Here is a 23555-nt window from a genome sequence, read left to right on the forward strand (position 1 = left end):
CCACCAATGGCGCCATCCAAGCGGCTTCCCTCGCTGTCGGTGTCCGATGGCCAAGAGAGATCGCTCATGGTTGAACGGAGGATGGTGACGAGAGAACAGATGAATGGCGTCGGCCGTCGGAAACCGTATATGTAGGTCTCTCGACGAAGAGAGCGGCGGTTGCTCTTCCGCGGAGTTCGTGCTCCATTACGGCGGTTCTCGCATCGAGGCCACTTCGACCGTTCCCGACGAGTCGTTTCGGCTCTCCAGACCACTTCGCGACGGTTCAATGCGTCGAGGGAACTCCGACGATTGCCCTTCCCGGTGACTGCGCCGTCGCTATGCACGCGGTGGGTGCGCGTCCATGGGCTCGCGGCTGGAAAAATGGGCCTCCCCAAGCCAAAAACTACATCTATCAGGCGCTAAATAACGCCGGATTTCGGCCTGGGGAGCCCAACGGCTAGGGATGCTCTTAGCTAGCCGCGGTCGGTCATATATACAGCACGGGACCCCTGCTGAACGCATCAGTTCCTTGTGTTTCCAACTTCCAACTTCCAACTTCCAAGTTCCAGCTCGTACGTACCAGTACCAACTAGTGTGAGAAGTGAGAACTAGCAGTACTGTGGTCCGAATGGCGAAGCTGGAAGGCGGCAGTGTCGACCGGATGGCGAAGCTGGAAGGCGGCAGCGACGACGAGACGATGCGGGAGTGGCAAGGGCGGGGCGTCGGCACCAGGCCGTTCGACGCCCTCACCGTCGCCGGCCTCCGCATCGACGCCATCGAGCCTAGCCGCGCCCTCTTCTCCTTCACCGTCCCTCCTCGCCTCACGGTACGTACGGATCGAGCAACTATACTACTCTTCCCATAGACAAGAAAACGTTAACAGCCCATGAACAGAGAGTCACCGGATATGAAGATCTTGTCACATCGATCAGACCAGCACGCCAGCACGTACTAGTGTATCGTTTTAAAAGATTGCACATCTTCCTAGAACACACGTATACCACTTCCTAGCATACACGCGTCGCCTACCTGTCCGGCACCTATAACATGCATGTAGGGGGCGAAAAAAGGTTGTTCTAGCTGCCGAGCTACAGTATACTATGTCCGTTTCGATGAATAAGACGTACGACAAACTTTGACAAAAAATTAACCAATAAAATTTTAATTATATTATACGTATTTTTTTTTTGCGGGTAAAAGTGAACTTTATTACTCAATAGGACTTACAATCAGGTCCGCCTCGAGGTCGTTGAATTTGCATTGAACTTTCTAACAATGCTAATTTTATATCAATAATCTTTATATATTTTAAGTAATTCTTAATTAATAAAACACGTAAAACGAGAGCGCCTTGTTCATTGCAATGGAGGGAGTAGCAGAACAACGCCACAAATAACATTTTTTTTCAAAAACTTATGTGTGCATGTTGAAAGCCTAGATATGAATGAGATTTTTTATTAAAGATCTTTTCAGACAGAAGGTTCGAGCAGAGCCTGGATTTAGATTAATGAAGCCTCGGCCACATACAAATCAAGTTAACATACAGTGCCAGAGATCCAAAATCCAAAGTCCAAACAGTAAGAATAGGGCATGCCCAAGCCGGTCCACATGAATTTCGCCAGGACGCAATTGAAGAATATATGGAACACCTACCCGAAGATGGCCCTTTTCTATGGCGGATGTTGTCATTAGATGGTAGGCATTTGTGCATAAGCTGCCAGAGGAAGACCATGATCTTGAGGGAAATTGGCGATCCTCCAAAGCTATCCAAAGTGTTTCCTCGGTGTGCCCTGGCAGAGCTTGCGGTAGAGAGAGCGAGCGGAGAATTTACCTAAGGGTTACAAAATCCAAGATAACACATCATGTCTTGTCTCAAGGTGGACATCCTTCAGTTCGCGGCGAAGGTCCACAAGTTCCACCCTCTACCGCAAACCAAGCTCCCTGTGAAAGGGGAGCTGCCATACACCATTCTGCCCAGCCCGAGGCACATAGACGTCAGGGTTCACGGAGATGGCAAAAAGGCTGGAACCTGTCTCTGAGCGGCCCCGGTTCTAGCTACCTGTTGTGCCACATACGAGTGGATGTACTGTGGACTAAGTGTTTTGCCCCAAGCAGAACATCATTTTGATTTTCTGAAGCGCATTTCAGAACTGCGTTCCAGATGGGCGTGAATCAACCAACAGATCCTTGACACCGGCTTAGATACTTGTTTACGGATGTGATCTGCCTAGAGGCCCAACTCCCTAACATAGATCTTCCAAATCCACTTAACCATAAGGCAGTTGTTCATGATTTTAGTGTCCATGATACCCAGACCTCCCATAGATATCGACATGCATACAATGTCCCAACGTACTCAGTGTCCCAACGTGGGGCGATGCTTTGCGCATGGTTTGGTGCACCCGTCACCCAACACACAAAAGCCCATGGCATGCAGTGGAAGAGTGGATAAACACGCAATGATTAGTGTGAGTCTAGCTGCGGAGGACCCCAATCCAATTTTATTAGGGAGTAAGGACATCTCAACGGAGCGATGTGACCGCGAGGACTGGAAATACTCTGCACCTTATTCCGGCGGTTCTACGCATAGTGTCCAATCCGTTCGTCGAGATGTAAACGCGATCTAATTGTGCGGTACGAGTTTGTGCCTGCGATGATGATGCGCAAACGATAGGCCCGTCTGACAGCGGCATAAATGTTTCGTCTTTAGGGCGGCATAACTTACGGGCGACGCACTTCAGATTTTCAGACCCACGTTAATGGCGGGCGCTGGTGGGCGACGTCACAGTGGCAGGATATTCAAGGCGAGGTGGCGTCCGGGCTTTTTTAAGGTCCGCTGGCGACGCCCATTTTCTCGATCACGCCATTGCCAGAGTCCGTTGTGTCCACCTGACCGATGCCATGGGGAAGAAATCTTGGCCCTTCCACAAAACCAAGAACGACCACGAGGCTAGCGGCTCGCGGTCCGACAAGAAGTCACGGGTCGGGCGGTACGCCCGCATCGAGTTGTGTGCCGCCTCTAGGAGGAAAACCGGCCGGAGCCATGGCCGGATGCTAGCCTGCCTGGAGGAGGATGGTACCGCAACTCCAGGAGCGTGTCGGTCCCTTCTGTGCCACGCGAGGGCCGAGAGCGCCGTGACGAGGTGCGTCGCTGCCCAGCCATCTTGCCGGCCGATATCCGAGAAGATCCGGCGTACGCGCTCAACTCTTATAAATGGATCTCGTTCGGGACGTGGGAGTTCGACGCGCGCCGCCGAGCGGGATACCTCGACGACCTCGACTACTTCGACCGCGAGCTCGTCATGGATGAAGACAACAACGATGATGACGACGACGAGGGCGAGCACAACGACATGGACGAGGACGCTGCTGAGGACGAGTGTGGGACCTCGTCAGACGGCCATGTTCAAGGTGACCACGACCACGGCGGGCCGGCGTGGAATCCGGAGACCTAGCCGCCTGACATTAGCGAGGAGGAGGTCATTGCCATGGCACTGGCCAATAGGGAGCTCGATGAGCTCAACGAGCTCGCTATGTGGGACGGGTGCGAGTCGGCGCTCGCGCAGGGGAGGCCGACGACTCCTCCGGTCACGTCGACACGTTCCAATGACCGCGCACCGACTCCTGCTCCTTCAACGGCCTGGGATACGTGGTCACCTTCAGCGTAGCCACCGACGGCCTGGCCGTAGTTGCCGCAGGCTCCCATTGCTCCTTCACCGCCGGTGTACCAGCTTCCATAGCGGACACCGGAGTTCATCGACCTTGTCAGCGACGACGAGCAGTAGCCCATAGCTAGGTTTTAGCAGACACCTTGCTAGCTATTTTTAAGTTTTATGTATTTTTATTAATGTAAATTATGGGTTTATCAATGGAAAAAAAATTATACGGCGGTCCGCCGGGGACACCCCTAGACATAAACGGACGCGCGGTCGATTTCGACCATTCGACCCGACGCAAACGGACGTTTCACGTCCGTTTTAGCGTCCAAAATGTGTCGCCCGCTGGAGATGTCCTAACTAAATGTCAAGGCGTGAAGTTGACAGTTCAGCATGTTAACGACACGTTGTTGCTCAATGTCTGAGGTCCCCATAACCATGACCTCGCTTTTATGGAAGTTAATGCGAAGTCCATACATACTCTCAAAGCATAGGGAGGAGGAACTTGAGATTAGCAATCTGCAGGTCGTCTTAAAGATCTTTTTGACAATTGGATGTTTTTATACATTTCTCATAATAGATTTATATGTACATGTGAGTCAAAACACCACCTTCAGACCATGCGATGATGAAACTATTTCTTAGGATTGTAGTAACATGTTTAGATTAATTAAGTGTATGAAGCTCACTCACATCTGTTCAAGCTTAATTACAAGCATAGGTTGCTTCCTCGTTTCTGAAACAAGAAGATTTATGTTAAAAATATCTAGTTAAGTAGCTTGAGAAGGTAACAACACTCTCCTAAGTTATTTATTCGTCATGATAACAACTAATAAATCATTGTTTTCTTCTCATAAATCATATCTGATATTTACAGGTTCGCAAAATAGTTACCTTCCAGATAAAGCTATCTTTTCCTCAAAATAAAACAAGAGATAAAACTTATAATTGTTATATAATTATATTAAAAACAACTCAGACGGAATTATACAAGGAACAAAATGAACCGGGCCTAAATCTAGTTTGCTTTATTAACTAGTGTACTATGGGTATGTTTGGACTGTAACCAAAGAGTGCCCTACAATTTTGTTAGTCATGATCAAAAGGTTGGATCTTGTTTTGGATAGTTGCTAACCATGTTAGTGCTTCACTACCAACTCTAATGCATGTTTTTAACCAATATTTGCTAACTTATGGGCAAGGAAAGCTAAACCAAACAATTTGGAAGGATAATCTTGAGAAAAAGCCAAACACACCCATAAGCAAGAACGATCAAAGAACATGCAGACGAACCAGTCGATGTCTGATCAAACAAAAATGATGACCATATATGCTCTCGTTGATTGATCAACTGTGAGCTATGTTGGTTCGTTTGCCTATGTGTGAGCCGGTTCATGTCGTGGCCAATCGACTGAAAACCTTAAGCTTTCCCATAACTTAAAAAAACAAATAAACCCAAAGAGTTCTACATACGAGAAGGAGGTAACAGGTCACCTTCCTAAAAGAACAAGGGATGTGTTTGAATTGCTACACCAAAGTGTGCCCCTATCATTTTTTGGATATGGCCACATAGTAGGTTCTTGTTTAGATAGCTGCTAACTTACTGGCATGCCATTGCCAATTCTAGTTTATTTTTTTAACCAGTGTTGATCAATTTGTGGGAATGAAATAGCTCAACCAAAATATTGGCTAGCCAAAATTTTAATAGGACAATCTTGGGAAAAAAAGCAAACAAATCCTAGGTAACTCCTCATGTATGACATTTGATGATGATTAATTGTTGAAGTCTCATCTATGCCTGCATCTTTTACATGTGACTTGCGGTATACGCCAAATCTTGAAGAACACACGGAAGCACATGCATGGAGGCGCAGTGGCATCCCTGGTAGACCTGGTGGGGTCGGCGGTGATCTTCGCCGGCGGCTCACCGACGACAGGGGTCTCTCTGGAAATCACCGTCTCCTACCTCAATGCCATGCGTGCAAATGTGAGTGAGTTAACTCCTAGCTTCTCCATGGTGATTCACTTTCCAATTGACAAATGACTTTGAATGACATGAATACACAGGAGGAGATCGAGATCGAGGCGAAGGTGCTAAGCATCGGAAATACAACAGGATGTGTGACAGTGGAGGTGAGGAGGAAGTCCACCAGAGAGGTGCTCGCGCACGGACGGCACACCAAGTATCTCGCCACCATCGCTAGTAAATTGTGAAGTAGCACTTCCATGTAAACACGAGGATATGCACTTATGGTATTGTATGCATATGTTTCATTTTTGTTGCGCTAGTATGGCCATGTTTGATTGGCCACGGTTAATTTTGGGATTTTGCATGTGTCCTGCTAGATCCCGCATGAAGTAAAACGCAACCTGGGCCAAGATCTGCACTTTGTTTTGTTGTCCTATGAAGTTTTCCTATTTCTTTGGCTTGTTGTTTGCTTGTATGCTTCTATGGTTTCACTGTGTACAAACATAAAACACAATTACCCAGTCCGTCTCGTGGGTGACTAACGGAGATATGTCCTAGAGATAATAATAAATATTATTTTCAACTCCAAATTTATGATTAATGTTTATTGTTAATGTTATAACTGCTACGTGTCTTGATTCAAAGGAAAACATATATGCACATGTAAAGAAAATAAACAAACAAGTTGTTCCTAATTTACCTCTAGGACTAGCTCATGTGTTGAATTAGGACCAGGTTTCCTAATCATGAGAATATTTATAATGACAAGGATGCCATCAACACTGAGAATACATTTGCTAGGGCATCTCCTGCGGCCCGACGCAAACTAGACACAAAAAGTGTCTGTGTGGGTCGTGTCGCGGACACCAAATTGGACTCGTTGGCTGGTATGCCCGTTTGGACCAGAGGTAGACCCGACACATTTTTTGTCCAACATATTTTTTCAATTAGTAGAACCTTACATAGTGCCGAAAATAAATTAAAAAGACTAGAAAATAACCATTGCTACGTGGTCGATGAAGATCGCAGGTGCCCAAGGCTACAACCAGTGTTAAGGCATCGACGACCGTGTTGGTGCGGGAGGAGGTGGCCACTGCGCGTGGAACACCCAGGAAGACAGTGGGTACGTTGTTGGTGGTGGTGCGTGGTAGGAAGGATGCAGCACGGGCCACTGTGACCATGTTGGCAGCGCCACAGTCGAAGCTTCCATGGGAAACCTCATGGCCTCCTCCTCTAATAGGCCAGGAGGCATGCCCGTCGAGGCAAAGCACATCGGTGCTTGTGGCGGTGGCAGCGGAGGTTGCTCCTACGAGGCCTTGCTGGCCAGCCTCATTGCCTCGTCCTCATCCACGCCTTCCGACATGAGGGGGAGCTCATCCACCTTGGCCTTCTCCGGCAGGTACTCCAGGTAGCCGAGGTAGTCCTCGGTGTCGTCCCACTCCTCCTCCTCCTCCTCCTCCCCCTCCCCCTCTTCCTCTAGCTCCTCCTCTTCCTCCTCCTTATCCTCCTTCACTCGCGTGACTGGAGCGGCGTAGTTGTACTCTTCGTCGCCTAGGAACCCCGCTCAGCGCCTCAGATCTCATTCGAGGTGGTCGAACAAGTCCCACATCTCCGAGTCAATATTGTATGCTGGGTCGACAAGAAGGTTTGGCGACAGAAGGGCCCTGCGTTGGGCAATCTCCTACCTCCGCTCCCGTCCCTGTCGTGGCACCAGCAACATGGGTACCCTTCGGTGGCTAAGGCGCCAGCCATCGGGGAGGTGGAGGTCAGTCTACCCAGGGGCACATGGCGTGCGCTCGCGGTATAGGGTGCGAGCCATGTCGACGGTGGCGCACATGTGGATACAAGGCTTCTTCTTCTTTGATGCCAACAACTCAGCCTCAAAGTCATGCTTTAACATCTGCCATGGCCATCACTTGCCCATGGCTGAGGTCGCGCTGCCTGTTCTGTGGGGGACGATGGTTGGCGGTAGATGAGATCTTGGCTAGCTTAAAAAAGAAGAGGCAAAAGCCAGCGTCCTTAAAAAGGGACGGGGCAACATTTATGAATGCATGCACATCTTTTCAGGCGTGGCATGGCAGCACGAAAGCCCAGTCGTGTACTAGCACTGACACTGAAGCTGAAGCATGCCCATTGAAGGCGCCGCAACGACCAGGCGCGTAGGTGATCAGTGAGCAGACGCACATGCGATCAACAATTCAGGCCTTGCCCACCGCTAGGCGGCTCGAGTTTGAAGGACGGTGCGTCCGCGCTATGTCCGCGTCGATGCATTCATGACCTAAATTTGGGCCAGGAATACGTCTCGGCGGACAAGCTGCAGGTTAGTTTGCATCGGACCGCTAGGGTGGGGCAAACCCATGTTTTGTTCGCAGGAAAGCAAATGATCACTTTGCATCCGTTTGCGTTGGCCACTCTGAGATGCCTTTAGAAGAATAACGGTATATAACCGACATCTTATGTTTGATATACTATGACACTTTTAGTCGTTTTTTTTGCGGGTGACACTTTTAGTCATTGGTTGTTAGTATTATCTTTACATATTTATCATATGGACTAGGCATTAAATCATTAGGATATAGTGTACACATATATTCGAAGATGTGCCTTGAACTAATCAAGCGGGTTACTTTGCATAAGGGTGATTATAAAGATGATACTCAGATATATTAGAAAATAAGTGCGCGACCTAGATAGTTCAAAACTGGGATATTGCTTCTCCAGACTACGAAGATATATGCTCGGTCTTATGGGCAGTGGCAGAGCATGCAACAACTGAAAGACTGGGCCGGTCTGCAAACTAGACCTAATCAACATATACATAATGGCCATTTTTTATTGGTGGGCTAGAATATACCAACAAACCTCAAATTGGTCCACCTGTAGCGCTGCTGCTTATGGGTTCACTCTATCGTCTGGCTAGACACATTCCTCAAATTCATGTAAAAAATGTTACTACTGGATTTCATGGCTCTGTTCGACCAGACACCTCAAATGGATTAGGCACCTAGATAGATAAAGTCCAGTGAAAACCAAGACAAAGAATGATTCCAAAAGCTGGAGGGTATAGAGGAAGATATAATTGCCAAGATTTGTGTCAGCCAGCTTGAGAAAAAATATGCAAATTTTAGGGGCATCTAGAACGGTGAGAGTACATTTGTTGTTGAGGTGAAAATGAATTGCACTTGCTAAATCATCAAAGACAAAAATAATGGACTAAATAGGCAAAACATTAATCAATTTCAGATCTACCAATCGCAAGGAACAAGCAAACGAATTATGTTCTGAATAACAATTAATTCAAATTAGCCTGTAAATCAGACAGGGGAGAAAGTTATTGCGTAGGCAATGGTGTCAAATTACCCCAATAAGTGTATATCACCATCTAGTGTTTTTAAGAAGGTTGGGCCCCATATAACAATGAGGTTGAACTCCTTGCCATTGTTTCATGGCTTTGTCCTAGACCCTAAAGATGTGTTTTGGATTTAGGTTTTCAATTTATAAAGATGTTACATGTATGTTGGGTCCATACTACAGAAAATTTGTTCGCAACAAACAAAAGAGCAAATTTTGTTTCACAAAGCCAGTTTTGCACCAAATCAAACAAATGCGAGACGCCGATTAACTCGACGCTAAGCAAGACCGGACTTGAGCGGCGAGCCAACAAGGCACCGGCTAGCTAGCCTGCCAGCCAAGTCCAACCGAAACATATCCGCGACGCGTGGACTCGACTCGCGCATCCTTCCCCTGCCTCCTCGCCGGCGTCGCCGCCGCCGTCGCCGTCGTTCACTCGCCCCCTCCTCACCCATAGTCCAAATCACCGCGAATGCGGAGCGCCGGCGCGAGCCGGTAGCGACCCGGCCGGAGGGGCGAGCCGAGCCCCCCACCGCTCGCCGCATCGGGATCTCGCGCGCCCCGCCGCCGCCGCGCGATCTAGCGGACCGACGGAGCGAAAGCCTTCCGGGAATTTCGGCGCCGCCTTGCAAGTATGGCGACGGAAACGTCCACTTCGGCGGCCGCTGGCTCGGGGGCAGGGAACTGGGTGGAGTCGTACACGGGGATGTCCACGGACAACATCAAGGGCCTGGTGCTCGCGCTCTCCTCCAGCGTCTTCATCGGCTCCAGCTTCATCGTCAAGAAGAAGGGGCTCAGGAAGGCCGGCGCATCCGGCGTCCGCGCAGGTGACCTAATTGCGTTGCTTGCCATCGAGACATCATTGATTTTCCTGTCGTCGTTGATTTGCCTGTTGGTCCCTCATCTGTGCGTTACTTGTGTGTTCTGGTTGCCGCTCTGATCTGAGCTTGCCAATGCCAGTGTCTGATTATGCCGTTCGAGTTGTACTTGATTAGAGAACTCCGGGCCTGCATTGGAGTTAGGGACAGGGTGAATGTTTCAGAGATTCGGTTGATATGGGCATAGATTTAGATGATCGAGGAGTTCTCCTATTTTGGAGTTTATAGTGAATGGTGCCATGATGATGCATCCTCATTGCTCATTCCACGGTGTTTGTTTCGAATGTGTTATAGTTTTGTTGTCAATATCATCGTTGATCCAGTTAACTGAATTGGGTACATTAATTTTGGATGAAGTAGTTCAATTTAGTGGACAAGTTTTAGTAGTTAATTTTTTTAAACACCGTATAAAACAATTTAGTTCTTGGTTCCAAGTATGTGTGGAGCAATTGCCAAAAGTGGCCAGTTGGATGCGTGAATTGCTACTTTTGCTTCCTCTCTCCCCTTTAATTATTAAGATATTTTGTTCTCGCCGTTTATGTGATTTTATAAGCAGAAAGCAGTTTCTTCTTGCTGACACGCTGCACGCTAATTGGATTTTATGGCAGGGGTTGGTGGTTACTCTTACTTGTATGAACCGTTATGGTGGGCAGGGATGATTACAAGTAAGTGCACCTCTATGATACAAGTAGATCTTCATGTTCTGCTCCTACTGAACAGTATGATCTTAACTGTATTCAGTGCTGTTTCTCAGTGATTGTTGGAGAAATTGCCAACTTTGCGGCATATGCATTCGCTCCTGCTATCTTGGTCACGCCACTTGGTGCACTTAGCGTCATCATTAGGTAAGAACCAGTAGTATGGTCCGTGATGATAAATATTGAGGTTTTCTGCTGTTCACAATTCTTAAAGTCACTATGTTCATTCTTCGTTCTAACATATTTCTCTTACAGTGCTGTTCTTGCACACATTATGTTGAAGGAGAGGCTACATATATTTGGTATGCTAGGGTGTGTTCTTTGCGTCGTGGGCTCAACAACTATTGTGCTTCATGCTCCTCAGGAGCGTGAAATTGAGTCTGTCGCAGAAGTATGGGATCTTGCTACAGAACCAGGTACTTTCCTTTCTTTCCCTGGTTAGCAACCTCATTTTTCATTTATCTTACCAAGTACTAAGGTTGTTTTGTTTGTATTGCAGCCTTTCTATTTTATGCTACTGTCGTGCTTGCTGCAACTTTTGTGCTCATATTCCGCTGCATCCCAAAGTATGGTCAGACACATATCATGGTGTATATTGGTGTCTGTTCACTTGTTGGATCTCTGTCGGTATGTGTTCACATGTTACTAATTAGCACCATGTGTGTTCATGTAATACTGTTGATTAATTTTGATCCAATTTTGTTTTTTATGTGCTGGCAGGTCATGAGCGTGAAAGCTCTTGGGATAGCCTTGAAACTGACATTTTCTGGGATGAACCAGCTAATCTATCCACAGACTTGGCTGTTCACAGTTGTAGTTGTTGCATGTATATTAACACAGATGAACTATCTGAACAAGGTAATAATACTCTCTGTCTGTGATTTTTTTTTAATCGCTTGCTTAGTGATCATGCTTCAGTATCTGCAAAGGTACTTAATAATCACACATTCTTACATGTTCCGCTCAGGATAGGCATGAAATGGTACGCATATGTCTTTAACATGCCATAATGGGCAGCAGTGTGTTATTAATTAATATTAGTATTTCAGTACCTGATTCCGCTTGTTATAAACTTAGGCTTGGTGTTTTGTAAATCATTCAACCTACTTTTTTTTTGCTTTTGCAGGCTCTTGACACATTCAATACTGCAGTTGTTTCACCAATATACTATACAATGTTTACATCACTAACCATACTGGCTAGTGTCATAATGTTCAAGGTAACATATTTGGCTCTTTAGTTCTTTGATGGTGCTATATGTGCAACGTTAATTTGTTTAAATTAGAAGTTCAATATGGAATAAAGTAATTCTTGCTTCATTTCGTACTAAAGTCCCTTTTGGCAGTCATCTCGTCGTGTCTTACTAAAGGTTGACATAATGATTATGAGATCTTGAGGGTAAAGGGCAACATTTTAGTCCAAACCTATCACTGCCAACCAATTTTCTCTATGAGAATATTTTGTAGGTTAAAAGTTTGTTGTCTGAAACTGTGCCCTTCAAACCAAGGGCACCTAGCATGATCTAAGTCAGAGTTACTTTTCTTAAGTCTAGGTCAATCCAGTTATCAGTTCTTGTCCTCTAGAAATGACTGCTTAGCTTGATTTAACTTCATAGTTATCTTTTAAGTAGTAAGTTGATATGGCTGCTGTCCGTTTGGCTACATAATGTTCCTTCAGTATATCTATTTATTCCTTCTTGTTTCAAGTATTAGTCAATTTTCCATCATCTATTTCGAGCTTCATGGTCAATATAAATATATCATGACTTATGCTGTCTAGCTTCAAGTTGTTTAGTCTGTCCAACTTATCTATCATAAGCTTGTACTCGACAAATGATTCTGTTAAACTTGAACAAGTATCAGTGCTCTCAAATATTTACAAACTACTAATGTACTTGCTGGCAGGACTGGGATCGTCAAAATCCAACTCAAATTGTGACAGAGATGTGCGGTTTTGTTACCATCCTTTCTGGTACATTCCTTCTTCATAAGACTAAAGATATGGTTGATGGTATGGTTGCATTCCCCCCTTGTTTTAGTTTGCACATGGTTGTATTTTAGTAGGCCTAACTCTCTGGTATCATAGGTCTCCCACCGACTCTACCAATCAGGATCTCTAGACATACAGATGACAATGGGTACGGGGCTGAAGGAATTCCTCTCAGATCTGCTGCCGAAGGCATCCCTCTCAGGTCACCAAGAGCAGCAGAATAATTTTTGACAAACGTGAGATGCTTGGTGATCCTCCTTACCATGGTCAGCATTCTTTCATTCCATCCAGTTCGTAGATTGTACTATAGGGCGCTAAACAGGAAAAGGCTCGGATCCTCGTGTAATTTTTGAGGAACAGGTAGAGTGTTGGGGGATAAGTCTTATACATATTTGAGATACCCAGAATGGATAAGAGTCAGAAGTTTTTCATGTAAATCACTCTGATTGATACAGGCCATTATCTGTGACTGTTGTATCTGGGAAAGAGGGAAAGAATCCTAAGCACATACACTCAAGAACCATTTGCCTCCTTTCCCTTGTTGAATCTACACATTGTTTTCTCAAAGTCAGTACATATGTGGTGCAGTGATGGCAATGTTCTTTGCTTGCGTGTGATGGCAATGCTCCGCTTGCCTTGCATGCTGCACCTCGAAAGTTATGCTTTCTTCCGTGTGCAAAGCCATGAATACCGAAAGCCAGATTCTTTTCTGCTCTTGTTCATTCTAGCACTCTACTTAATTAACCTCGTCATCTCCTCGTCTCATCATCCCAGCCATCTCACACGCTCTTGCACACACATTATCGTCAATGGCCGAGGGAGAGGAATACAAGGTGCTCATCGAGCAACAAGCCAACAAAGACGGCAGCGAACCACACCAACACGAGGACGATGATGACGCCGATGACACCTCGAGCTTCATCCTGGTCATGAACCTCGTGCTGAGCGGCACGGCACGGCTCAACGTCCTCCTCCCAACGGCGACCATCCTGGCCTTCGCCATCTTTGCCCCTCTCGTCACCGACGATGGCAAGTGCACGCGCATCAACCACGTCCTGACCGCCGCATTCGTGCTGCTCTGCGCCACCTCCTGCGTCTTCTTCACGCTCACCGACAGCTTCCGCTCTGCCACGGGTCGCCTTCGTTACGGCGTTGCCACCCTAACAGGCATCGCGACGTTCTGTGGTGGTCGGAAGGCGCCAAGGGAGGCAGAGAGGTACAGGCTGCGGTGGTCGGACCTGTTCTACACCACGCTTTCGCTGGTGGCCTTTGTGACCTTCGCCGCCTCGCACCACGACATCGTACGGTGCTACTACCCCGAGGTGCCCAGGAAGGTGGTGAACACCGTGCCGCTGGTGATCGGCTTCGTGGTGAGCCTCCTCTTCGTGATGTTCCCTTCCAAGAGGCGAGGGATCGGCTACCCGTTCCTGCTCAGGACCGACCTCGTGTACCTACGGCGCTGAACTTTTTGCTGTGCCTGTGCTGGGGCATGCAAATATGCAACGGATCTGAATATCCCGCCGTTAAGGTCTCTCTGTAAACGAAACATAGTACTCCCTCTGGAAGGAGGGAGTGTGATTTGTTGGATCTGTATGTTTCAAAGGTTTTACATGATTGATGATTCTAGTGTTGAATTTGAGCCGAAACTTCAACTGTATACGTATTTACATCCTTTCTTGCCCTCCTTAGTACAAAGCTGAAAACAGAGTGTAAGGCGAGAGATGAGACGAGCTAGTTGCCGGATCAAGGTTGCTTATTCCTCTGCGTCCGGATCAGGCTCGAGGCCTGATATTTGCTTCAGTGGTTTCCAAGTAAATTTTCTCCTGCATTAATCAAATCGGCTCAAAAGTTACTCACGAGAACACACGCCTTCTCTCTGCTTTTCAATGTTTTCCGGTGCATTTCAGTGAGATTTCAGATGGAGATCTCCTTACCAGTTGCCGCATTCGGCGATGACCCTGACTTTGGGGCGCAGGTCCGGTAGCATAGCCAGGAACTGCAGCTCAGCCTTGGACAGAACCTGCAAATTGAAGAGACGCAAATAGCACATGCGGTGAGGAGATCGATGGCAAGCAAAAGTAAATTGCAGAACTGAATTATCTAGGCGAGGTTCAATGTGATGGTGTGGGGAACTGAGAACGGCGAGAGACCTTGGCTTCGAGGACCCAGACGACGAGCCCTTTGGCGTCAGGGTGCAGCAGGCTGAGCCTGTAGTCCACCTCCGGCGGGAAGTACCACCTCGCCACCGGCTGCCTCCCGAGGCTAGGCTGCATGCAGCAGCATGAAATTCAGTCACGCGTGCGGGGGCACACATCAAAGGAGAGATGGATCGATCCATCGATTTGCAGGCCGGCGTACCGGGCAGACGGGGTGGATCTTGGTGAGGGTGGACTCGGGGTCGCCGAGGCCGCGCGCGGACATGTCGAGGAAGTAGTACCCCTGGTACCGGAGGCGGTTCAGGTAGCGGCCCTCGTAGCCGCCCTCGTGCGGCGGGTAGATGGCCAGCGCCTTGTGCTCCTCCACGTCGTCCAGCCACCGCCCCAGGTCCGGCTTCACCAGGTCGCCGCCCACGAAGTCCATCAGCCCGCCGGCCGCGCGCACCGACACCGTCGACGGCCGGCCAGCGCCACGCCGCCCGGACAGAGACGGGGCGTGGAGCGGCGGGGACACCGCGCGCGCCGCCGCCGCCGCGGCTGCCGCTCCCGACCACATGCTTGACTCCGCTGCTTCTGCGGCCGGTGTCCGTGTGTGCGGGTCGAGAGGCGAGGGGCAAAGCTGTGGCGGGAAGGTAACCGCGAGGGGATAAGTCTTGGCGGCGTGCTCGTGGTGTTGAACAACTGGGCCTGCAGCTATTCCATCATTCAAGGCCCAGCACACATATCCTAACTGAAGCCCAACATGAAACCCTTCCTTCTTCCCCGGTTCTCAAGAGGAAATGAGCAGAAGCTCTATCCATGGCTTACCATCAGAACATGGAGGCAAAGGCCCTGGAAATTTGGTACTCCCTACGATCTGTATTTAGTGCCCTGATTTAATACAAAATTTACACTATATAAGTAAAATTTAATATGGATCGGAGAGAGTACATGCAAACTTCTGTGGTCTTACGAGGAGCTACATGTGCCGTATTTGAAGCCCCCATTAAGAGGTATTTTTTTATTTCTCTACGTTTTATACTAAAACATATGTCGAAATGGATATTCATATGTGCCTATATAAATATTACATGTTTCTAATTAAATATTCATGAGTTAGAAAAGTGTTTCTATATAAGATGAAAAAATGTTCATGCAAAAAACATTTTTATAGTATATAAAGTGTTAAAATAAAGTTTTTGGTTTCGAGAAGATGCATAAATATATTAAGAAATTAGATAATAAAAACAAAAAGAGGAAAATAAAAAATATGCAAATAACAGAAAAGAAAACAAGAGGAAAAAAATATTCTAAAGAAACCAACAGAAAAGAAAGAAAAAAAAAGAAAATCAGACGGAAATGAAGAAGAAAACCCATTAGGCACTCGCCAGTGGCAACATGAGACTAAATGGCCTACACCCGTTACTCGTGAGGTGAGGGAAGCTACGATAGGCTTGCAAAAGGCAACCAATAGAAAATTACGGTCTATTGATTGAAGATATATAATTGTTGCGTCTATGATGAATCATACAACTAATAAGGTGATTGAGAGGCAGAACAAAACTATTGTGTTACTATTAGGAGTGGACCCAGGCCTAGCGCGAGCGTCAACCTATAACCAAAACTCACAGGATGACAAGGCTTAACCCATATAGCCCACCATGTAGCCATGGGTTTCAGTCGATTCTTGGTCCAGCTCTTTTTTTTTTCTAGTAAATTATATTCTCCGCTCTAAAATAAGTATCGTAACTTTATCTAGATTTGGATGTATCTACAACTAAAATGTGTCAATCTAGATAAAGGTGTGACATTTATTTTAGAACGAACGTGCGGCGTACATCTTATGGGGTCTTAATAATTAGCTAATACGATTCTAGTCCAAGGCAATGTTATTCTTACTTTATGCCAATAAACATGAATGCTTGCAAAATTTTGAAGCTGCACATTAGTGAAAACAGTGTTATCCCCTTTGAATTCAACCAACTACCTCTCTTTCTCCCTCTATGTCAAATGTAGTGTAGATTAGTTTTAGTCAAAGTCCAACTTCATCAACTTTGACCAAGTATAGTGTATAGAGAAAAATATTCACATCCACAATACCAAATACGTGCAACAATACAAAAGTATGCAAAACAATATCCACATCTACAATCCCAAATAAATACTTTTATACCATCATGAAGTATACTTTCGTATTGTTGTAGCTTTGTTTCTTGATATTGTAGATGTGGATATTTTTTCATATATGCTTGACCAAATATTATGGCGTTTGACTTCAACAGTTTCTGATACTAGGAGAGTTTTCACGTATGCTTGATCCCAAAGATGATGAAATATTAAAATTTTGTGAACATGGGCTCATGTGTGCGTGATTTTGTACAATTGTATACTTCAGGAAATTCCCCACCAGATTACGGTACTACATAATATATAGTAACAAATAAAAAAAATTCCCAAATTGTATCCACAACATGAGAGAAATACAGAGAGAGAAGTTTTTCTTTTTCTTTTCCGAACCTTGTTTGAGTCTATTAGTGTTTGGTTTGCCTATAAAGTGACGAAAGTCAAAATTTCTAGAGAGAGACAGAGAGGGAGAAAGAGAGAGGTAGTTGGTTGAGTGCAGGGGGGTGATATCAGGAAGGTCTTCCCAGTTTTAATTCAGAATGTCAAAGCACACCACCATCATATCATACAGAGGACAAGGAGCAACCACCAGCACTTATCTGTTCTGTCCCTCCCACCCTCCTCAAGAACAAGGGCGCAATCTGCTCCAGCTCGTCGGCGAAAACTAGGTATTTCTCCACCGGTCTCTAATTTCTCTCGGGTATCGACAGTCTGCTCTCTTTCTTACTTCATACATGGACTGTTCTGTTCATTGCTCCTGCCTAAAAGGTGCCTAGCAAATGCCCCTGTTAGAGTTTCCTAACAGAGTCTACAAGTGCACTTGAACGGATCGATCTCTCCCATAGCTCATAGGGTACGTGGATGCATATACTTTTTGTGTCACTGATCCGCTAAATTGTTTCTTGTTCTCTTCTGTAGTGAGGCGATCATCCGGGAGATGGCCGACGTTGTAGCGCCGGAGTTGTTCGCGGCGTCGGCTGCGAAGAAGGGAAGGTAAAGCTACTGGCCTGCCTTGGTATAGAAGTCACTTAAGCCTTAATCTGCAATCTTGCTTGCATTTGTTGGCGAGCTGGCGGACACAAGGGCAAACTTTTCCTTATCATCCTGTATAGTCATATGAGATCTCACATCCATGGTGTCTAGAAGATGGTAGATGGAGTCATGGAGCTGCCGCCTTCGCGGCATGTGCTCTTGTAGATTCCAGCAAGCAAGCCAGCGATAGTATTGCCACAGAGTATTATTAGCCAGCAAGAATCTTCCCGTTCAATCATTGCCTATCCAGCGTTGACTCCCCAACCCAATACATGTGCAACCACCATGTCATGCTCAGATCCCTTAGGGGTGTATGATATATAGCGATTAGCGTGCATGAAATCCGAAAACTCATCGGTGCCCCCGAGCACCAGTAAGCTTGTTTTTTGATTTCTTTTGAAAAACGCATATTCCGGTCTCCAAAAGTTCTGTAAATAAAGACATAGCTAGATATATATACATCTAGATTGTATGTAAGAAATTTAGTTGAAAAATACACTGCTTTTTTAAATACAAAAAAGATAAATTTCTGACAAAAATACTCGTATATAACATTTACATACAGATCCTTTTACAACCAAAACATTATGAGTTTTCTACCGAAACTTCACGGATATTTTGACAAAATAGAACTTGATTGTTTCAAACTAAAGTTTCACCAAGTTTCAAAAGTCGACTTTCAAAAATTATCAAAGTATTTTCAGTATTGCCTTTTTTTTGTACTGTAGCTATCTTTCACTAGGAATGAAAATATTCAAACATATTTCGAATAAACTATAGACTTTTAAGTTTACAACTAAAGTGTGGAATGAGAGAGAAAGAAACCGACACATATCTGAAAAAATGGGAGAGAGGTCCAGTGCGCAGAACTAATGCCGCTCTCATTTACTACCTCTGATCATATTTAATCGACGTAGGACTGGTAGTTTGTTTTGCTACCTCTGTTCACAACCGTGCGTCGATTAAATAGGATCGGAGGGAGTAGGTGTGTCACCAACACTGAGAATGTTTTTCAGTTTTGACCAGTGCTCTTGACCCTCCTGTCGAATAGATTTATTTTTTGATAGACCGTTCTCTCATCCGAAGACCATCATTTTTTTTTGAGAGCAACCACATATTTCATTAATCGAAAATCAAGTTACATGAAGCAACACATGTGGAAACTAAAAGACAAACCGGGATAAAATGATTATCCTGAATTTGCAGATAAAATCCTAAAAGATCGAGAAATACAAAACGATCCCTAGGGTTTCCTGCAACCACCGTAGCCAGCGGCCGCCGTCCAATTCCAACGCCGCCGAGACGAACGCAAGAAGAGACGCCGAACCTCCACCATTGCAAGATCCAAAAGAGCACCATCGCCAACGAGGCTTTGTGAGTCGATGAACAGGCTCGTCGTAAGCAGCGAGGCACATGTCGCCGTGGCACGTCGACCGGGGACGCCCCCGTGCTGTCTTGGACCAAGATACGCCGCCTCCCATCGACGAAGTCGGAGAAGAACGGCATATCCACCACCTCCGGACCAACATATTCGCTCCAGAAGAACCACCTCGCCCCGGCCCCCAGCGCCGTCGTGGACAACGACAAACGCCAGTGACACGTCGAGAAACAGATCTCGCCAGATCTGAAGAACGGCGAGAAGACCAAGCTGCCGACCTGAAAGATCGACAAGCACACGTTGCCAACAACTCCGAGACGTCGCCGTGAAGGTCGCCGCCGGTGTGGGAGTGGAGTTGAGGCTGATTTATTTGCCCGGGCGCCGCTCCCACCACCCCAACGACGCACCACAGCAGACAAGCCCAAACTACAAAACGGTGGAGGAACGAGGTCCCCTCCCCCTCCTGCCGCCGGAGCGGCAAGCGGAGGGAGAGGGGTCCAGAGCTCACGCCGGTGGAGATGGGATCTGGCCGCCGCCGCCTGGGAGAGAGGAGCAGGGACAAAACGTTTCGTGGCATTCATCCGAAGACCATCATTGACAAAACTGTCGGTGACGTATCAGATGTGCAGACACAAGCACCACAGACACCTGACTAAGGAAGATCAAAAGTTAAATCCATGAATCTTGACAAATCGCAACTTTCTTTAGACATACAACATATCTTCCGACTTTCACTCTGCTGGGTTCGTTGCCACTTCCGAATACTGACAGACTCGAGGACATCTTTTTTTTTTTTGTGCAGACTGGAAGGGAAGATAGCGCTTGTAACAGGAGGAGCAGGTGGGCTCGGCAAGGCCACGGCTCGCGAGTTCATCCTGGAGGGCGCGTCCGTAGTCATTGCTGACGTGAACTCTGCCATGGGCCTCCAGACCGCCGAGGAGCTGGGCCCGCAAGCCCATTTCGTCCACTGCGACGTGACGGTGGAGGACAGCGTCGCCGGGGCGGTGGACACCACCGTCGCAAGGCACGGCCGGCTGGACGTCATGTTCAACAACGCCGGCATCGTTGGAGCGCTGTCCGGCACGTCAGAGATGGCCAGCCTTGACCTGGGCGAGTTCGACCGTGTGATGGCCGTGAACGTGCGTGGCACCCTGGCGGGGATCAAGCACGCGACGCGCGTCATGGTGCCGGCGGGCTGCGGCTCCATCCTCTGCATGGCGAGCATCAGCGGCATCCTGGGCGGCCTCGGAAGCTACCCCTACGCGGTGTCCAAGCTCGCCGTCGCAGGGCTCGTGAAGACCTCCGCCGCCGAGCTGTCGCGCCACGGCGTCCGGATCAACTGCATATCGCCGCACGCCGTGGCGACGCCGATGGTGGTGGAGCAGTTCTCGCAGATCTTCCGTGGCGCGGACGAGGCGCAGCTGGCCGCGATCATCAGGGGGCTCGGTGAGCTCAAGGGCGCGACGTGCGAGGAGGTGGATGTGGCAAGGGCGGCCGTGTACCTCGCGTCCGACGATGCCAAGTACGTGTCCGGCCAGAACCTGGTGGTGGACGGCGGGTTCACCACCTACAAGCACATGAACTTGCCGCCCCGCAAGCCACAGGACATAAGCGAGTGAGTGATTGGCCGCAGTTGATATTGCTTGCGTTTGTGCTCGTGTGGGTGGGTTTGTACAAAGCTGCATGGACGAAATAAACCAACATCAAGAATTTTTTTTGTTGAGCAATCGGCACGACCAAATGCATTTTCATATAGAAAAGAGAAAACCATACAAGCACGAGAGGGCTTGTTTTTTAATGGAACATGCCAAAACCAAGCAAAGCTAGTTGACGAATGAACTAATCTGGATCAGCAGGGATAGCCGGCACGTTTTTTTTTTCCAAACGATCCTACTGGATCGAATTTCATTATCACCAGATAACGAAATACAGCGTTAGCGGCTCAAAAGCCAGAAGCAAAATGAACAAAAAAACAGCAGGGGGCGCCGCCTACTGCTAGCGTTCAAGAGAACTTAGAGGTTTTATATATTTACATCATCACATCCAAGATAAAAGCCACTATCCTACCAGGTGGAACCAAACCAGCACTTCGATCCTCCTCCAGCGATTTACACGCATATAGCAAAAGCATCAACAAACATCCATTTTTGAGATAGGCAAATCAAGCGACAACATCATCCCGATCATCCTCTTACATCCTCCTGGCATCTTCTTCACCTCTACCAGCATCCATCAAACAGAGAGGACAGTATCCATCAGTTGTTGCCGAGTTTCCTCTAGGAGTAGCAGTAGCATCAGCAAACCATCAGCTCCTGCACGAATGTCTTCAGCGTCTTTCCCTTCGTGCAAACCTGCGCAGTGTTTCATAAACACAGTGGAATAACTAATCAGTTCAAAGGGATTTTTTTATCAACTTGTGTTTAAATCAAACCAAATGGAGTTAAGAAAAAATCGTCGCCCCCTTGATTTGGCTATCTGTAGTCGCATCCTTGAAATACTATCATCGTTCATATGTTGGTTTCGCCCCTAAGTAAAACCATAGTATTTCTTAGTTCGAAAAGAAATATAATAAAACTCAGACACATAGGTATTGGATAGAAACTTACCCATATACCACATGAAAATCAAAAGAATGAGAAACCTATGGGAAATGTAGATATAGCTTTTAAAACTTGTACTACTTGTTTCTTTGGGGTATTTTGGGGAACTAGATAATTTGGCTAGAAACTTGCTTTCCCTTCCCGCATAAGGCGAACGTGAGGCAGCCTCAAAAACCCATCTAGGATTTCGTCCCTCTTGTCGGCGATGCTGCCGGTGCGCTCCGCCTCCGGTGGCCTTGGGACCTTGGAGGTGTGGTGGACCGCGCCCTCTCGTCGGCGGGAAGGTTTCATTTCTTCGTTTAGTTTGTTTTCAATATATTCTTCGGGATGGTGAGGCGGAGGCTACATCCTAAAGTCAGAATAAGGTCATATCCATCTTATCCTTGCTCCGGTATTGCGTCTAGCGCCGATAGAGGGCACGTGGAGTCATGTGTCCGGTGGATCTCCTAGGATCTTGTCGGTTTTCGTGTTCGATAGTGTGATTTCAGGCAAGTTTCGATCTACGGTTGTCATCATTGGTGATGGTTGCTGCTCTGGTGTGTTGGTCCTTTGAGGTCTTAGCACGATGACTTCTTGTATGTCTAGTACAACAAGCTCTACTACGACAAGCTTTGCCTGGCTCTGGTGATAGAGTGGCGAGGCCGACGGCGGGCCTTTAACTCGCGCTAGTGTCTGTACTGATCGCTAGGTGGTTCAATGACCTATTTGTAATTTTTATTACTTTTAAATTTAAAAAAAATAGAAAAATAGGGGGCCAAAACCCCCCGTCCCATTTTCATTAAAACGAGACCAGCAGTAACATGTTAGTCCGCGAGGAGAAGCATAGTAAAGGATTACAGACTTTTATTACAGAAATTTAAAAGTAGACACGCGGGCTTTTCTAACGAAATGAACTAAGCCAGCTTAAACCAGTTAGGGTTGGTGATCAGGAATTGTCTGCGTTCCGCATCCAACTTCAGGCTCAGCAGGTAATCCGCAGTAATTCGCCCCACTTGTATTCCAGCAACATCAGATTTATGTCCATCAGACGGATTGTGGTGGCGCCCATGTTCTAAGGATTGAAGTCGCACGATCCCAGATCATCACCATACTTGACCATTGTTTTCGTGGACATAGAGATCATTCTGAGTTTTCCATAAATCCCATAAAAAGGGCACCAGTAGTAATATTGGGAATAGAGTTATTAGAGCATCTCCACTCGTTGCCGCTCCCTAGGCTGAAATCCGGCGCTAGTTAGCGACAGGTGGATGTAATTTTCGGCCTTGGGAGGGGGAGATTCCCAACGGTAAACCCACAACCGATCCCCTGGCCAGGCGAATTCAGCCAAAAATATGCCAGTTTTCGGCACAATTTTAGAATTCAACACAAAATATAAAAACTTATGACATTGTTCGCCGAGATTTGGCATTATTTCAGCAAAGCAAATAGTTCAACAAACAGAACATGACAACACAACAAACACAACAAATCATGGTGCAACAGCTCTTGCTGCACCCTTGCGAGCCTAGTGGTGGTCTACCAGATCGGCTTGTAGTCGTTGATGCACATGTGTGTCTCGGATCTCCTGGCGCATAGCTAGGAAGGAAGCCCATGATGCCGGCACCTGATCATGAAGTTCTGCAAGAGGACTCTGTCGGTGATATGACTGCAACAACTCCACCTCAGGAACTGGATGTTTCCGCTCATTCTCTATGACCATGTTGTGCAATATCACACAACAGTTCATCACCTCGAATATCTGATCCTGCGACCAAGTCATAGCT

General features: G+C 47.0%; 5 protein-coding genes across 5 annotated transcripts; 4 read left to right on the plus strand and 1 right to left on the minus strand.

Moving 5' to 3' along the window:
- The first annotated feature begins 610 nt into the window (after positions 1–610).
- On the plus strand, positions 611–5852 carry LOC124662683. The gene is made up of 3 exons (XM_047200489.1): positions 611–808; positions 5482–5625; positions 5706–5852. The coding sequence occupies exons 1-3, from the start codon at positions 611–613 to the stop codon at positions 5850–5852; spliced, it is 489 nt and encodes a 162-aa protein (XP_047056445.1).
- Positions 5853–9537: 3685 nt separating this feature from the next.
- On the plus strand, positions 9538–13090 carry LOC124660360 (probable magnesium transporter NIPA4). Its single transcript, XM_047198167.1, has 9 exons — positions 9538–9785; positions 10445–10501; positions 10591–10681; positions 10790–10950; positions 11034–11161; positions 11255–11392; positions 11661–11753; positions 12439–12544; positions 12620–13090. The coding sequence occupies exons 1-9, from the start codon at positions 9593–9595 to the stop codon at positions 12745–12747; spliced, it is 1095 nt and encodes a 364-aa protein (XP_047054123.1). The 5' UTR covers positions 9538–9592; the 3' UTR covers positions 12748–13090.
- A 198-nt stretch (positions 13091–13288) lies between these two features.
- On the plus strand, positions 13289–14064 carry LOC124660362 (protein DMP7-like). The gene has a single exon (XM_047198168.1). The coding sequence runs from the start codon at positions 13333–13335 to the stop codon at positions 13984–13986; it is 654 nt and encodes a 217-aa protein (XP_047054124.1). The 5' UTR covers positions 13289–13332; the 3' UTR covers positions 13987–14064.
- LOC124660363 (NAD(P)H-quinone oxidoreductase subunit N, chloroplastic-like) lies at positions 14061–15250 on the minus strand. The gene is made up of 4 exons (XM_047198169.1): positions 14882–15250; positions 14674–14790; positions 14458–14543; positions 14061–14346 (listed from the first exon to the last, which is right to left on the minus strand). Exons 1-4 carry the CDS (start codon positions 15233–15235, stop codon positions 14277–14279), a joined length of 627 nt encoding a protein of 208 aa, XP_047054125.1. The 5' UTR covers positions 15236–15250; the 3' UTR covers positions 14061–14276.
- Positions 15251–17341: 2091 nt separating this feature from the next.
- LOC124659689 (sex determination protein tasselseed-2-like) lies at positions 17342–20882 on the plus strand. Its single transcript, XM_047197515.1, has 3 exons — positions 17342–17450; positions 17701–17775; positions 19995–20882. Exons 2-3 carry the CDS (start codon positions 17720–17722, stop codon positions 20809–20811), a joined length of 873 nt encoding a protein of 290 aa, XP_047053471.1. The 5' UTR covers positions 17342–17450; positions 17701–17719; the 3' UTR covers positions 20812–20882.
- The last annotated feature ends 2673 nt before the right edge of the window (positions 20883–23555 follow it).

This window comes from Lolium rigidum, chromosome 6 (assembly GCF_022539505.1).
Source record: "Lolium rigidum isolate FL_2022 chromosome 6, APGP_CSIRO_Lrig_0.1, whole genome shotgun sequence".
Lineage (NCBI taxonomy): Eukaryota > Viridiplantae > Streptophyta > Magnoliopsida > Poales > Poaceae > Lolium > Lolium rigidum.